The sequence below is a fragment of the Ambystoma mexicanum genome, chromosome 10, assembly GCF_040938575.1.
Source record: "Ambystoma mexicanum isolate Mex_15411 chromosome 10, UKY_AmexF1_1, whole genome shotgun sequence".
Taxonomy (NCBI): domain Eukaryota; kingdom Metazoa; phylum Chordata; class Amphibia; order Caudata; family Ambystomatidae; genus Ambystoma; species Ambystoma mexicanum.
Window position 1 is genome coordinate 1578376650 of NC_090932.1, and position 16486 is coordinate 1578393135.

The 16486-nt window shown below is 47.9% G+C and overlaps 1 protein-coding gene across 1 annotated transcript in view; it reads right to left on the bottom strand.

Annotated features, from left to right (window-relative positions):
* Positions 1 to 16486, bottom strand: part of LOC138493065 (solute carrier family 2, facilitated glucose transporter member 11-like) — a 190337-nt gene that overhangs the window by 148396 nt on the left and 25455 nt on the right. The window contains exon 3 of the mRNA XM_069620290.1: positions 912 to 1036. Within this exon, the coding sequence (XP_069476391.1) occupies positions 912 to 1036 (125 nt within the window). The remainder of the gene's footprint in view (positions 1 to 911; positions 1037 to 16486) is intronic.

Genomic DNA, 16486 nt, shown 5'->3' on the forward strand with positions numbered 1-16486 from the left:
CCTGTATTAAAATGCTCACATCTCAGTATTTAATATAGGTATCTCAGTTTATAGTGTACATGTCAACATATATGGCTGCATCTCAAAATACTGTATATACATCTCATGATACAATGCATGTACCTCAGTTTACAGTGTGCATGCATACATACCTCAATGGTTAACATATGCCTTTTGCTACACAGTGTATACCTCTCAGTATAATATAAATGCATCTCAGCGTGCAGTGTATCAATTGCAATATATAATGCATGTATATACAATATGTATGCAATGTATGTATCTCAGTGTACAGTGTGTATATTTCAGTATACAATATGTGCATCTCAATAAATGATAAATACATCTGGGTAGATAATGTATACATTTCAGTATGCAGCATATACATTTATGAATCATTCATTATGTCCCAAAGGGATCCTTTCTGCCATAGTGTTTTAAACTCTCCTTCAGTACTAAGGTGCTGTTACAAGACTTTAAGGGCAACGCCAGTACTAAAAATGATCTCCTTCTTGAATAGGACAAACCATGGCCCAGAGAATAAGACCACTGCCTTTAAAATGTTCTGAATGTGTACCTGAGCGCAGCCATATTGGGTAAGTAATTCCTGCAATAGCACGCAATTGGACAATCATCCCGCCAGTATCACACTGTTGTTGCTATCTGGGAGCCATTGCGACTTTGATCGGGTGCCTCGTCCTGCCTTCCAAATGGCACTGATTTGGTGCCAAGAGCAGAATCTTAGAGAGTATCTATCTAACACATGCAACCTCATACAAATGGGGTGTACATCTGGAAAGGGTAAGAAACCAATACACACATGGCAAGGGGACAGATAATGTTTGAGAGCACACACAGAGTTCAAATATCCACAGAGCACAAGGAAATATAGGGTGTGGAATGGGACGTACCTGCATTGATGCCATTGATGAGGCGGCCAACAAGAATCATCTCAAAGGACCCGGCCATCTTGCTGAAGCCGACGATCATGGACGCCCCCAGCGTCAATAGATTATTGCACAGCATACACCTACGTCTACAAAAATGCACAGGGAACATATTGTTAGCCTTCAGTGTAGCTTGTTCAGAACGGTATGGCCTGCTATGGAATGAATAATGGGAAGAGTATGGGTCGAAGAGAAGCACATTAGTGACATGAATTCACCAGAATATTTTATATAACTTCGGGTTTGCTGGCCATTGTACACTCTGGAATAACAAGAAGGGGGCACTATTGCCTGCAGTGTTAGGTTGGACACAGGGGTAACTGAAGTTCACTTGGGACATACAGGGCTCACAAAATCTACTAGATCATCGCATTGGTGAGGAGATTTTCCATCCTTGCCTGTTCGTGCTGCGCGTCTTCAGCCCGCATGGTCCCTCGCAATACTTGATCGCGCATGCTTCCGCACCGATTCCATCCTTGCTACGCTCGTGCCCCAGGTGCCCTCAGCCCGCGTGCTACCTCGCAATCCTTGATCGTGTGTGTCTCCCCGCAACTTCCATCCTTGGCTACACTCGCACCTACACATCCCAGCCTGCGCGATTTCTCGCAATCCTTGATCGCTGTGCTCCACGCTCCTTCCATCCTCTGCTATGCTTGTGCCTTTGCCCATGCGTCTCCCTAGCAATTCTTGATCGCGTGTGCTTCGTGCCTTCCATCTTCGATTTAACAGCACTCATGTGCCCCCTGCGCATCCTTGCTCCCCTGCAGAACCCCCCTCCCCTTTCTCCCCTCCCTGACCCTTGTTGCTACGCTTTGTTGCCCTGTGTTTCCTCTTGTGCCCCTTTTCTGCTTATGTCACTGTTCCTGTATTTGCTTTCTTCATCTACTTTTATTTGTACTGCCTACCTACATTTGTTTTCACTCTTCTCTGCTTGTTCTCTTTGATCACTGTTCATCATCCCCTTGATCACTGTTCATGTATCTAGTCCTCGCTCTGCTGGTTGGTCCCTTTTGTGTCCTGCTCTTTCAGATTCCCTCATTTTGCTGTGTACTTGTACTGCCTACTACTCTATGTTTTTGTTCACGCTCTCCTTAGGTTCCCTTTATTGATCATTCTGTTCTAGCCCCAGCTCTGCCTGGTTGTTCCCTTGCTGCGTCCTATATTTTCAGGTTCCCTCGTTCATACTCTGTCACTGGTTTGTTTTCACTTCTACTTTACTGTCTATCTTGTTCCTTTGAACCCATCGTCTAGTTTGCTTATTTTACTTAGTTTAGCTCGGTCTCGTCTGCATGCACCCCTCCTCTTGTGCCCTACCCTAGTGTCTCCCCTCCCCCTTACCTTGTCACCTCCCCCTCCGCCTACCCCTTCTTCCCCACTTTTGTATACTCTATGGTGCTCTCTGTTTCTCCTATCTTCTCTAACTGATTCTCTATTGACTATCCTGTCCTTCTCACCAAGTCTGGTAGGAAGAAGTTCAAACAGGATATCCTGGTCTCCAACCCAGGCCTCCCAATCACTGATACCTACACCAGTGCCTACTCCAGACAGACCCTGACTGACATCCTCTTTGTGGTTCCTTCGCCAGACCTATGGACTCCACATATGGGCTCGGTGCTCTCTCATTTTTCTTCCTTTCCCATTACTGGTGGCACCCGGTGGGATACCCTCCTAGTCCCCTCCCATTCCTCTAAGATCATCATTAAAGTTGACCTAAATGGCACCGTCTTGGTCCAAGGCCTTCAGGCCAACCTCCTCCTCTTTGATAGAAGCTTTCTACCCCTTATCAACTTCCTTTCCTCTCCTGCTGTCCCTTCTATCCCTTCTCCGGGTCCTTTGCCTCCTTCCTCTGCCACCGCTCTGGCACCATCTTTCTCCTCCTTGGCTACCTTGCCCTCTCCTCCATCCTCTTCTGCCCTCCTTCAGGCTCCTTCCACACTTCCGCAGGGAGTACCTCTGACATGTACCCCTCCCTTTCAAGGCTGGCAACCTTCTCCACATTGCCACTCTCATCTCTCGCTCAGCTGTCAAACACTCCTCTGACATCTGCCGCCTCCTGGAAGAACTTGACCTTGATGTTCTCAGTCTCACCGAGACATGGTTCACGGCCAGCTCTGTCACGAGTTTTGACACACTCCTCCATGATGGCTACAAGATCCTCTCCGTGCCCAGACCCACCTGTTCCAATGGGGGTGTAGCCTTGATCTTCCCAGAGTGGATTCCTGCCTCTATTATTCCTATGAAGGCCTACTCCTCCTTTGAATGCCTGATCGGCAGGCTCTCACTCTCTTCTGGCCACTCTCTCACTGTGGCCACTATTTACCAACCACCTGGTCAGGTAACTTCCTTCCTCTCCGAGTGGGTGGAGCTCTCGTCCTCCGTCCTGGCAGCGACCACTCAATTCCTCCTCCTTGGAGACCTCAACATCCACCTGCATGCTTCCTGTCCCTCCTCTGGACTCTTTTGAGACCTCTGCGACTCTCTTTCTCTCTCTGTTCTTCCCTCTGGCCCGACTCACTCTGCAGGGCACACTCTCAATGTTATGATCTCCTCAGACCTCCCCCGCTCTAACCCTCTCACCACTCCTCTCTCCTGGAGTGACCACTTTCTCCTCTCCTCTCACCTCTCACTCTCTATCCCTCAGGCCGAGCCTACCCCCACACTGCCACCTACCTTCTTTGTCATCTGACCCATAAAGTGAGTGTCAGTTGAAGCTTTCACCGCCACTTTCTCTCCCACTCCTGCACCTCTGGCTGACTCACATCCTGACACAGCCCTTTCCAACCTCCACTCTTCTATCTCTGACACTCCTGAAGTATTTGCCCCTTTCATGAGGATCCGCTTGAAGCCCAAAGCCAAGTGCAACTCTTGGTATGACTCAGACCTAGTCACCCTTAAGCGCAAGTGCAGGGTGAGTGAGACGAAATGGTTGGCATCTTGTACATCGTCTGACAAACTGGCCTGCCGCCTGCTCCAAAGGCAATACCGACACTCTGTCCTCACAAAGAAGAGTGCTCACATCCAACCTTGCATCTCTGCAGCATCTAACAACTTGGCCCAACTCTTTAAAATCTGCAAGGAGCTGGCCAATCCTGCTGCAATCTCTACCACTCCTGTCCCATCCCAGGCCCTCTGCAGGGCCTTGGCTTCACATTTCATCTCTAAAACCCAGGACATCCTGTCCACCCTATCGTCTTCTCTTCCTTCTCCCTCTACGTTCTCCTCTACCTCTGGCCTCCCTGCGGCCACCCCTCCTCCTCCCTTCTCTACCTTTCCTCTGTTCACCCCAGACAAGTCAGATCTATGAAAGGTTTGTCAAAACAGGTTCTTCCCTGTTCATCCAAAACCATGAAGGACCATATTGACACCCTCGCTCCAGCCTTGGCTGACTTTTGCAATCACTCCTTTGCCACTGGAAGCTTCCCTTCCCTCCTGAAGCATTCTCTTGTGCACTCTCTTCTTAAGAAACCCTCAGCTGACCCCTTCTGTCCGGCTAACTATCGCCCGATCTCCATTACTCCTTTCCTCTGCAAACTCTTGGAAAAGCTTCCCTTCTGCCAGCTTAATCTTCACACTAAATCTGTTGGTTGTCTCCACGACCATCAGTCTGGCTTCAGAGCAGCCAGAAGCACAGCAACTGCTCTCCTAATATCTGTGAAGACCTGCTCTCTAGTCTCGATGCCAATCACCCCTCTTTCCTAATCTTACTCAATCTCTCCTCTTCTTTCGACATGGTCAACCATCCCATCCTGCTCAACCAGCTGCGTGATAACCTGGGTATCACTGATCAGGCCCTGGACTGGCTGACCTCTTTCCTCTCTGACCGACCCTCCCAGGTCCAACTTGGATCCTTCCTCTCCTCTATCTCATTCTCTACCTGTGGTGTTCCCCAGGGGTCTAACATTTCTCCCTGGCTGTTCAAGCAATAGCTGGCACCTCTTGCCCACCGCATTGCTGCTCTCTGCTCCAACTTTCAGCGCTATGTGGATGACACTCAGCTCACTTTCAGGCTCCCCTCAGCCGCCTCCTCTCCCTCTCTCATCCCGTATTGTCTGTCTGCAATCCAGGAGTGGTGTGCCACTAATGATCACTGCCTTAATGCCAATAAGACGGAGATCCTCCTCCTCGGCACACCTGCACCTTCCTTTCCTGTCACTCTAATAACTCTCTGGCTGCCCACTCACAGAACCTCGGGGTCATCTTTAACTCCACACTCTCCTTCTCTCCTCACATCTCTGATGTCTCCAAGAATTCAAACTACCATCTGCACCTCCTCAGAGGTATTCTTCCTTTCCTCACCTTCCCCCATAGACTCACTGTCTCAAGAGCTCTGGTTCTCTCTAGGCTGGACTACTGAAACAGCCTATTTCTAAAGCTGCCTGACTGTACTCTCCATCCTCTACAACTCATCCAGAACAGGACTGCAAGACTTTCCTTGTCCTCAAGCCCAGGGGTTGTATCTCTCCAGCCCTGAAATCTCTCCATTGGCTCCCGGTGGCAGCGAGGATCAAGTTCAAGACCCTCTGCATTGTCCACAAGGCCTTCTGGGGCCTGGGACCGCAATACATCCAACTCTCTCTTCAGAAATATCTTCCAACTCGAGCTTTTCGCTCCTTCACCTTCAACTCCCTGAGGGTCAGTCGCTCCTCCAAGCAACGAGTTGGGGGTAGATCTCTTTCTTTGACTGATGCCTTCCTCTGGAACAGCCTCCCTGTCTCTCTGAAACTTGAAACCATCTTCGGTTCCAGAAGCACCTCAAGACCTTCCTCTTTGTTCTGCCTTCTCTCTTCCTCTCCCCTGCTGATCTCTTGTCGACACTGCACTGGTCACCTGGCTACTCTCTGAATTCGAGCCCAGGTCGCTGCCCACCCAGTTGCACTCCTGCACTGCCTCCTGGCATCCCCTGCACTTGTGGTCTGTATCTGCTACCCTACAGTCCCCTTACCTGCACTTATTGACACCTATTGTCTGCACTTTTAACACTCGCACTTGCCACCTGTTGGCGGCACTACTTGTTTGTTATCCCGTGTCTGGCACTTTCCCTGCACTTGTGCGATCTCAATGTCACTAGACCTAGTAAGATCGCTGTTTTTGTCCTCCCTCTGTTTCCCCTCCCTTGCCTCGTTGTGCGTTGAAACACTTGTGTATAGGCGAATTATAAATGCCATATCACATATCATATCAGAGAAGAGTACCATTTGCATGATACTCGACCTTGCAGGCAAGTATGGGTATGTTTGAAGCCTATCTGACATTTACAGCAAACTAACTTTATTTGCAGTAAATGCCAAATAAATGTTTCACTGTACGTGGCCGTATTGAACAAAATATGAATGGGTTTTTATTTTATTTATTTATTTTTATTTATTTTTTAAATTTTCGTAACGCCCAGACCGGAGGGTATCACAGCATTTTGTACTACATCAGATAGGATAAATGACATGAGGAACAAATAAAGGCATGAAAGGACAACAGTTGTTACTCGTATTTGTCAAAGAGCCAGGTCTTAACTAGTTCCTTTAAGGTGGTGAGCCATTGCGCATTTCAGAGGTGCACAGGTAGGGAGTTCCAGAGCAGGGAAGAAATAACGCAATGATACGTAGAGGGGCACTCCTGTTCCTTTTACTCAAACGTGATCAATTAATAAGTTGTTTTTGTGTAAAACAGAATTCAATGATTTCTGGTGCAAGAGGGTATTGTCTCCTGGCCCTTGGAGATCTAATAAGAACAAAATACCCATATAACCGGTTGGAAACAACAGGCTATATGGGTAGCTTGACCTGAGGGCACAAAGTGGGCCCATTTTGGTGATGCTACTGTTAAAGTAGATGGGGGCTTCTTGGTGGATGCCATGGTGTGCGATAGCCAGTGTTTTAAATCCTAGGTATGCTTTGATGGGGAGCCAATCGGATTCCCGTCTTATAGCAGAGATGTGATAAGAGCGTTATTGTGACATGCACCAATTTATAGAAAGTGCTGGTAAATCGTTGGTCACCCATCAGCATGGGCTGGGTGCATTTATCTTAGCTTGAGAGTTTAAACGTAGGCACTCGCCCTGCAGGTCTGGTGGGATTTGCAAGGCCTGCTGTATATATACTGAACAAAAATAAATGTCTAATTTGCTGTTTGGGAGTATATATGCATTTCCTAATTTGGGTGGCAAGGGCCAATACATTTTGTGCCCCCCAAAGACAGGGAACCCGGGCAAAACTTTAATTATTTCCACAGCATTCTGATTAGGAGTTTAAGGTTTTAAAGGATTAAGTGGAAGAAGGGATGGGGTCAACTAGTACGAAGGAGGGAGATGGACCAGACTCAGTAGGCTAGTTGGGAAGGGAGAGAAGTAGGGAGGCCATTCCAGAGGGACACTCGTGCCAAGGAAAGAGATCTACCCCCACTCTCTTCTTGGAGAAGCATCTGATCTGCAGAGAGTTAGAGCTAGATGACTGAATGGGCTCTAGCAGGGAGGTAGTTAGGGAGAGCGAGTTGGATGTAGTGAGGTCCCAGGTCCCAGAAAGCCTTATGGATGATGCAGAGGGTCTTAAATGTGATCCTTGCAACCGGAGGGAGTCAGTGGAGGGCTGGAGAAATGTGGTCCCAGGGCTTGAGGCCAAGGAGAAGTCTTGCAGTCCAGTTCTGGATTTGTTGAAGAGGGTGGAGGTCAGGAAAGAGGCAGATTAAGGAAGAGGCTGTTACAGTAGAAGAACTTGGAGAATATCAGAGTTCTGAAGACATTGAGTTTCTGGGGGAAGGTGCGGGAAGGAAGAATGCTTCTGAGGAGGTGAAGCTGAAAATGAGATTTCTTGACAAGGTCAGCGATAGGAGATGAGAAGGAGAGAGAGGAGTTGTTGTGAGTTATGCTCACAACTTCTAAACATATACCTGCATTTCACTAGGAGAAAAGACACAGTTGTAGAGGAGGTCCCAGACGTGACCTGAACCCCTGCCCCTCAATTCGAGCTGCCAGGAAGGTACTCACCAAGGTGCATGACGTATGAAGAGCAAATGAACCAACAGAGAGCCGCACTGGGACTCTGCCCAGTGTACATTAGGAGATCCGTGCCTGTTGCAGTGCCCATAACCAGACAACCCTGGGAAGCACGGTACCCTATCACACAGCCATACCAGCCGCTGATACAAAATGAGGAATACCTTCATGCAGTCCACGAAGAGACCCAACAAGCCTTAATGGAAGGCCTGCAGAATTGAGATAAGTGCCTGAACAGACTCACAAATGAACAAAACCAGCTATCGAAGATGACACGCCAGCGCAAGCAGTTATACAAATAGATGTAATGGACACAGGGGAGAGACGATGCTAAAACGTAAGGAAACGTGTTACAAGACAGAATGAAAGTAACCGACCAGTCAACGTGTGTAAATAGGCTTGGAACACAAGGAGCAAAGGAAAGGATACTGCTTGCTATGCTTAGTAGAATAATAGAAGCGGCATGCGCCAACCTTATATCTACCTCAAGGAGTACATTATACAAGTGCGACTCCATTTTGTAAAGCAGAAGTGTGCCCAGGCTGCCCGAGGACTAAAAGGCCAAGTTTCACAACCCAGCCAGAACAGAGAGAAATAGCAGAATCGAAACTCAACAAAGATCGGCTCATGCTTGGGAAACTGAGGTGACCCAGAGAAGGGGAGCAGAGCGTCAACTCGCAAGAATCAGGCTTCGGGGCGTACCAGCTCGCCCGTGAAGGTCAAGATAAGAGAGGCCCAGGCAGGTGGCTGAGCCGAAGCAGAAGTAAATACAATAAAAGCTGGAAACTGAAGCAGATTCATGGTGAACAGACACGTGACCAGCCAGGCGCGAAGAAGTTCCACCGCCTAATGTCATCCAGAACTCGAGGATGCCATAACTTCTCCTGATAAGAGGCTACAATTCCGAGGCCATACCCAGCCAACTAATTGACACATAGCCCTAAAATACTGATTGATGTAAGGGAGGTAGGGTGAAACTTGGGACACCAGGCACCTGGGTGTCCATTCTGCATGCTGCTAATGAAAATGGGGATTTATGTCTAGGGGTGTAACCCCCCAATCACAATGGACCAAGTAATCTAGGGTCCTATAGCCAGTAGAGCCAATTAGACGTCGTACTTGTATTGACGTCTATCACAAGTAATGTAGTGGGTTGGCTGTAGACGCCCACCCGATAAGAGTTATCAAATCTGCATGCTCTGTTACCATATACAGATATAGCACCTATACTTAAGTTACCTTTCCTAACCAATTATATTGTATGACGATTTTTGTAGAATTAGACATCAATGATGACGAGTTTTATGCATAAAAGTTACTGTTTGACTGAAGTTCGAGGAAGTCGGAGCGAGACAGGTGATCGCAAAGCTGCTGATTTCCATTTGTTTCTCTGTTTGAGGTACTTGTCATTAAACAGACTTCCCTTTGCCAATTTACTGAGTCCTCATTATTGAGTTGTGCTTGAGTATGTGAATCCTGCACCCCCTGTCCTCACAAGGTGCAGCTATCTTGTCTTACAAGTTCTAGAGGGTGAGCACTGACCTATGGGCCCGTCAGCAACTTCCTCCCCTCCTGAACACTTGGTAGCAGAGGACGGTTAGGGCCATCGATTATTGATTATTGATTGATATAGTTATAAGACACCTTTAGACCGACGGCACAAAGTAACTCTAGGCCTTCGGTAAAATCACAAGTCGTTTCACCATTCCGGCTCAGTAGACTGAGAAGCTCCCGGTGGACAATGATAGAGTAAAAATTCAAAAATCTGCAGTGGGTCTGAAGGAACCCGCCTTTCCAAGCATAACCCATCTCATTCCCACGGACAGCGGATTGGACGAAAACCTTAAAAGCAGGAAGAGGAAGGGGCGGTGATCCTGAAGCTCCAGAGAGGAAAAGATGCGATCGGTGAGTGAAACAACAAACCCGTTACTTTGGCAAATGTCGTGTAGGCATTAGAGTAAGACAGGGAAAGGTAACGGAGGGTGGCAGAGAAAAAAATAAAGTAGTTAGCAGTAGAGAAGACTGTATATATCTAGGGGGTTAATGACTCGAGTATAAGAAATAAAGAAGAATACCAGGGGGGCACCTGAGATAAAACGTAAGGCATACCAGGGGGACACCTGAGATAAAACGTATGGAATACCAGGGGGGCACCTGAGATAAAACGTAAGGAATACCAGTGGCGCACCTGAGACAAAAACATAAGAATTTGCCTTGTTCCTGCACTTTAAAGAGTGGTCAGAAGGAACGTGAACCCATAGCCCACAGTGAGGGGACAATTTAGGCTACGGTGACGATTAAAGACGGCACAAAGGGGGTTCGTTCACATCCCATGACGGGGTATTGATTAGAAGGCAGGTATATGTATGACCAGCTGTTGTCCATCTAGTCTGTCAAAAGTCTGTCATATATGTCCTGTTTATGTCAAATGTGAAAAAACTGTATTGATGATTGATTGAACTGCATTATGGCTTTACGCGATTCTGTAACTAAGAGGGAATCGCCTTTGAATCGATGGGTTTTGAGTAAACTGTTGGTACAAAATTTGGCGGAAAAAATTGGATTGGAGCTTGCGTATATGGTGCTCGCTCATACTAGTGGAAGATTAAAGAACTATATAAATACTGTTGGTGACGAAATTAAGGATGGAGGAAGTTACTCCACTTGCGCATTTATGCAAGCAGCTGCTCAAGCATGCAATAAAACTAAAGAAATACAGCCAGGAGTGGGTTAAGGGTACCACCAATAAGATGTTTATGCCTTGGCCCCAGAACGGGTCACTTTCTAAGGCTGTTTTACAGCACATGACCACCTTCCTACATGCCACATATACAGGCAAGAAGCTAAAGAAACATCTTGAGTTGTGGAAAATGTTTGAAGAAACAAAGGTGGAAGAACCACCCACAGACTGGATATTAAATGTATGTATGGAGGGGGGTAAAACGCCTACCGCGCCACCAGCCCCGCCTGAGCAAGTCATCAAAGGGAGTAAAACAGGAGGGCTTTATCCACTAAGAGAACCCAAGCCAGCTACAGGGTATAGTAACCCTGCATATGAGTCACCTACGTGCAGTAGTGACAAGATCAAGGAGAGGGAGCAGGAGAGTAATCTCACCCCCGCAGTCCCAAGGGACAAGGAGAGACGCGATGGTGGGAAAAAGGATAAGGCACAGACTAGTGCATCTCTCGAGGGAGAAAGAGAGGGAAAGAAACGGAAAGGAAGTGATGATTTAGCATTCGCAAAAGATGAATGGATGGGAGGGTAGATACTATTGAAATTAGATGGAAAGGAAAGTGATGAGGTAAGGCCGAGAGAAAGAACTGATGAAGCGCAACGAAGGGAGAAAGAAAAGGAGAAAGAAGTAAGGGATGAGAGGACAAGAAAGAAAGATAGGCTAAGGCGAGAACAAATATATCGCGAAGAGCAAGGAATACCGCTCAGTCGCACACAATACGCAGCCTATGAAAAGTACAGGCAGAACATGTTGAAGTTAGAGGAAGAAAGAAGGGTGCATGAAAGGAAAGTAAAAAAAGCGGGAAGATGAGGAGCTTAGAAGGGCAAAGGAATGTAGAAATGAATGGATGAGGGAAGTAGATAAGGCTAGAGAAGAAGCGAAGAAACGAAAGGAAATAGACGAGGAAATAGAGCGCAAGCGCAGACAGAGGGCACGAGATCTTGAATACTTGGAGCGGGAAGTGATTAAACCCAATCCTACAGTAGAATGGGAAGACATAGAAGAATTTTTTCCTGCAAGCGATACGGTACCAGGTACAAGCGGGACAAATATTGAAGATGACTTCGACAACAGAAGGAAACGATTGATAAAATCTATGACGAGATGGGGCTGGAACTAATTTACCAAGGGGGAAGGGAAGATGAGCGCTTAGAGAGCACTCAGCTATATGACACTGAGGATGTCACCGAAAGTAGTGGGAGCAGAGGACTGTCCCTTGACAGGCTGGAAATCAGGCAGAACGAAGGGGATGCAAGGAGTTCTGTGAACTAGGATCATGTTACGCTCACCTGGTATCCATGGGGACGCCACCCAGCTGTGGGGACTCGGGTACTCTTCTCAGCCGCTCCCAGGTATAATCAGCGGAGAAGTTCTGCCTGGAAAACAGGTGGGCAATGTTCAAGACTGGGCAACTGGGGTAAGAGCCTCCCAACACCCCGTATGCCTGCAGCTCCTCCCCGGACCTTTCCTCACCTTGTTATGGGTTTTGGAGTGCTCTCCGTCCTGCCTTCTTGGCAGGGGCGCTTTGTCTTTTGTGGGCGAGTGCGATCTACTTACTTCACTGATGCAGGCCCTTTAGAGTCTTTCAGGTAGGTCTTATTACTGTTAGACTTGTATGCCTTTCTTGGATTTAAATAATGTCTTTTCTCTCTCCTTAGGTGCGCGGAAGTTCGCTGTGGAACGTTGGTTGAGTTGGGACTCGCCGGCAGGTGATGGTGCTTCGAGAGCACCTTGATGTGGCAAGTAGGCGCTATGCGCAGCGCTATGATGCCTGGCCTTTGCTAACCTGTTGCCTTTTGTTGCCGTAGGTTGCGTTGCTCACCCGGAGCAAGAAGTCCCAAGGCGATGCTGGTCGATGGGCGATTCGTGAGGTAAGCTGCCGGCACAATTGTAAAATGTCTGATGTCCTGTTTCTCTCTTTTTTGCAGGTCCGACGGTCCGGGAGGCTCGCTGTTCCTTGGATGCTGTTTGCAGGAGCAGAGGGCAGCTAGCTGTGGAATCGCAGGTAAACTGCTGCTATTAACGATGTCCTTTTGTTTTTCAGATGCTGTTCTTCCAAGGTTCATAGATGCACCTGAACACCATGACATGAGTGTCACGTTGCAGGATTGCAAAGTAACGCGAAGCGTGCTATCCAAGTCAGGTGTGATTTAAATAGCATCACGAAAGTAGTCCAGGTAAAATAGTCCTAGGCTACCACACCCAAAACACTATACCGCATAGCTTCTTGGTTCCAAAGAGCCAAGCTTTGTGGATGCCTCCATGTTGACTGGCACTGAAATAAAGTAGTTCCCAAGCACAAGTCTTCATTAAGTATGAGCCTGGCTCCAAAGGCGCCAGGACTTTCCCCAAGAAGGCCTAGGCAAAGGTTGCCTAAGCTTGCTGGGGGCCCGAGCCGAGACCCCTCCTGGTCCATGGACCTGCCGGGGGGGTTTCAGGAAGTGGATCGTGACAGATCATTCAGAAACTGACTCAGGTGGGGAAATGGAGGACGAGACACAAGAGGAAGGGAGACAGTGCGAAAAGCGGTTCCCGAAGGGCCAGGGGCTACGATGGTCCAATGCTAGCAAATCTGAGCCAAGTACATCGAAGCCTGCCACAGTGCATAGCCAACATGAGGAAACTCCCCACAGACAGAGAGGGGAGCCAGCATCTACCTATACAGGCAGATTAAGGGCACTGCCGGGTAGACGGCAAGACGGGCATACTGCCCACCAGTAGATAAGAGAGTGGTGAGAAAAGAGAAAGAGAAGGAAGACTGTGCATTCCAGTTCCCACTACTAGAAAAAGGGGGAGCAAGACCACAATGTATTCCATGGCCACATATGGACCAAGAGAACCTGAAAAATAAGCTTCCAATGTTGACATCGGGAGCTGGGAAGTGGATACACCGGGGGGAGTTACCTTAGCCATAGGGGACATTAAGGGCATCCTAATTTCTATACTTGGTGAAAGAGCAGATGATGTATGGAAGCGGGCAGGCTACCCTAGGGTAACCTTAAGCAACACCCCCCATGACAGAGTACCATTTAATAACTGCAGAGCAGCAGTGTGGAAAGTTCTTCGAACGCTATATCCAGACACGTCCAATATGGGAGCTATAATGACTCGAAAAATGAAAGATTCTGAGGATCCGTTGATTATATCCAGAATTTTCAAGACGCATGGGTGCTCGAAAAGCATGAATCTTGGACGAAGTCCATCCCCGTATTCTACCATATATTGTGCCAAGGGTTACCAGAACCAGTGCAAAAACATCCCAAGAAATTGGTAGGAATAGAAGCTAAACTATGGGCCGAAAAACAGTTGACAATTGCACACTATTGTAGATTGTTGCAAGAAAAGAATTGAAAAAAGGAGGCAACTCGTAAGGGAGAGGAGGCAAAGCTAGTGCAAAAGAAACTCTCAAAGTATGCTCTCGAGGGAGCCATGCTCACTAGCCCAGCCGAGCCAAATGCACAGCAAGCGACTAACCCATCGCAGAATAATCAAAGCAACACAGGATTTTACCCGAGGGGAAGGGGTTTTGGAGGAAGAGGATGCAGAATAATCAGGGGGGGTTTCAATGGTAACCAAGGAGATTTTCAGAATGTTCAAGGGGGCTTCCAGAATGCACAGATGGGCAGTCCAGCTACGCCAGATGGACAGATGTCCCGACCACTGCTAGTGTGTTGGCTGTGTGGAATGACAGGAAACATAGCGCGTATGTGCAGAAGCCAGGGCATGTGGCAAAATAGCCAAGGGATGGGGGCAGACATGGGGAATCAACCTGCTGTCCCGCAACAGGGCGGTGTACAAAATTACACCGTGCAACAGCAGGCGTCAGGCTTGCAGCAAGGTGCACAGCCAGTAGTTCAACCACCGAACATGGGGAATTTGCCACCAGGACAGCCCCAGCAAATACCGCCACAGATGGCACAGGGTATTAACTCCGGAGGGGGAATCAACCCTGGAAATGGGGGAAATCCACAAGTTTACAGTGGGCCGAACCTATATATGAAACAGGACAGCTCACAGGGAACTCTGATGTGCTCTATCCTATCAGTGACACCAGACCCTAATAGGGAACCCAGGTTAAATGTCACCATAGGGGGTAAAGAATATTCCTTCTTAGTTGACACGGGTGCGACGCATTCGTGCATACGAGAAGGCAAGTTTTCCTTGTCCGGCAAGGCTATAGATACTCAGAGTTTCACTGGAGCTCATAGTAGAGTTCCCTTTACAGACGCACTCCCAGTCTCAGTGGGAGAGCGCGAAATGAATGTGCCCCTATTATATTCACGTCAGACACCAGTAAATATTCTGGGTCGGGACCTGATGACTAAATTAAACATGACCATCTCGTTTACCGAGAATGGTATAGTGTGCTCCACCCCAGGAATGCATTATTCAAACATGTGCGAAATGATCTTAGCATACTCAGGACGTGTAGCAATGAGGGCTATACCGTTAGAACCAGATGTTTTTGCATATTGCGTGCAGGTGCTTATGGCGGGATTGCCAAGCCTCGCGGACAAAACTATGAGAACCCCTGATGAGTTTCTATTCAGACCAAGAATACCCATGCACAAAGAGGAGGGACAAGTATTTCCCTTAATGATGCAATCTGCTGCAATGCGAGGAAAAGTGGTATTGGTCGAAGGATATGACGATGAGGGCAGACAATGGTGTGCCATCATCGCCATCGAAGAAGGGTATCGAGTGACTGACGTCACCGATGACGATCTGTTCGAAGAACACCCTGACCAAAAAGAGACAAGGGTGGAAGTCAGTCTCATATTTTGGGTCAAAATGATCAAACGAGAACTGCCACAGAGAATGATGTTGGTGCTGATACGGCCAGAATACTTTGACGTCTGCCACAGTATGGACTACAGGACCCTGTGACGTAGGCCTCCGAAAGGGGGCAGGTGAGATGAAAATTAAACTGAAACCAGAAGCAATTTTACCACGAGCGCGACAATATCCCATGTCCAGAGAGGCAGATGAAGGGATTGCCAGGACAATCTCCGCCATGATGGAGCGGGGCATCCTCGTGACGTGACGTCAGAATCACCTTGCAATACAGTGATTTACCCTGTCAAAAAATTGAAGGGAGGGTCTTAGCGTCTAATCCAAGATTTAAGGGCATTAAACGATATTGTTGAAGCCGAGTTCCCTCTAGTCCCAAACCCCTCTACAATTGTATGCAATATACCCACTGAGACAAATGCACCTGAAAAGCACGAGGTTGCCACAGGGGTACTGCGAGTCCCCGTCCACCTTCAACAGCGTCCTGCAAATGGACTTAAGCAATATCGCGTGGACAGTGTTGTTTTGCAGTATGTGGATGACATTCTGATCTGCAGCACCACAGAAAAGCAATGCAGGCAAGCCTCTGTCCAGCTACTAACTATACTGACTGAGAAGGGATACAAAGTTGATAAGGAGAAGTTGCAGTACTGTCAGCCAGAAGTATTGTACATAGGGCAACTGATTACACATGAGGGGAAGAAGGTAACCCCAGAGAGGGCTGAAGCTATCATGAACACGGCCAAGCCGCGCAGGTTTACACAAATACAAAGCTTCTTAGGCCTGTGCCATTACGTCAGAGCATGGGTCTTCGACTACAGCTCATACACCAAGCCCTAGCTTCAGGCCCTAAAGAAGGCTCAGGTGACAAGGGAAGATATTGAGTGGACTGAGGCAATGCAAAAGGGGTTTACAGAACTCAAGGGGGCAATTTGTAAGGCCCCCGTTCTCGGGATTCCTAATTATGCAGAGGAATTCTATCTGTTCTCACATACCAATGGTAATTTCATGACGGCAGTGCTCGCGCA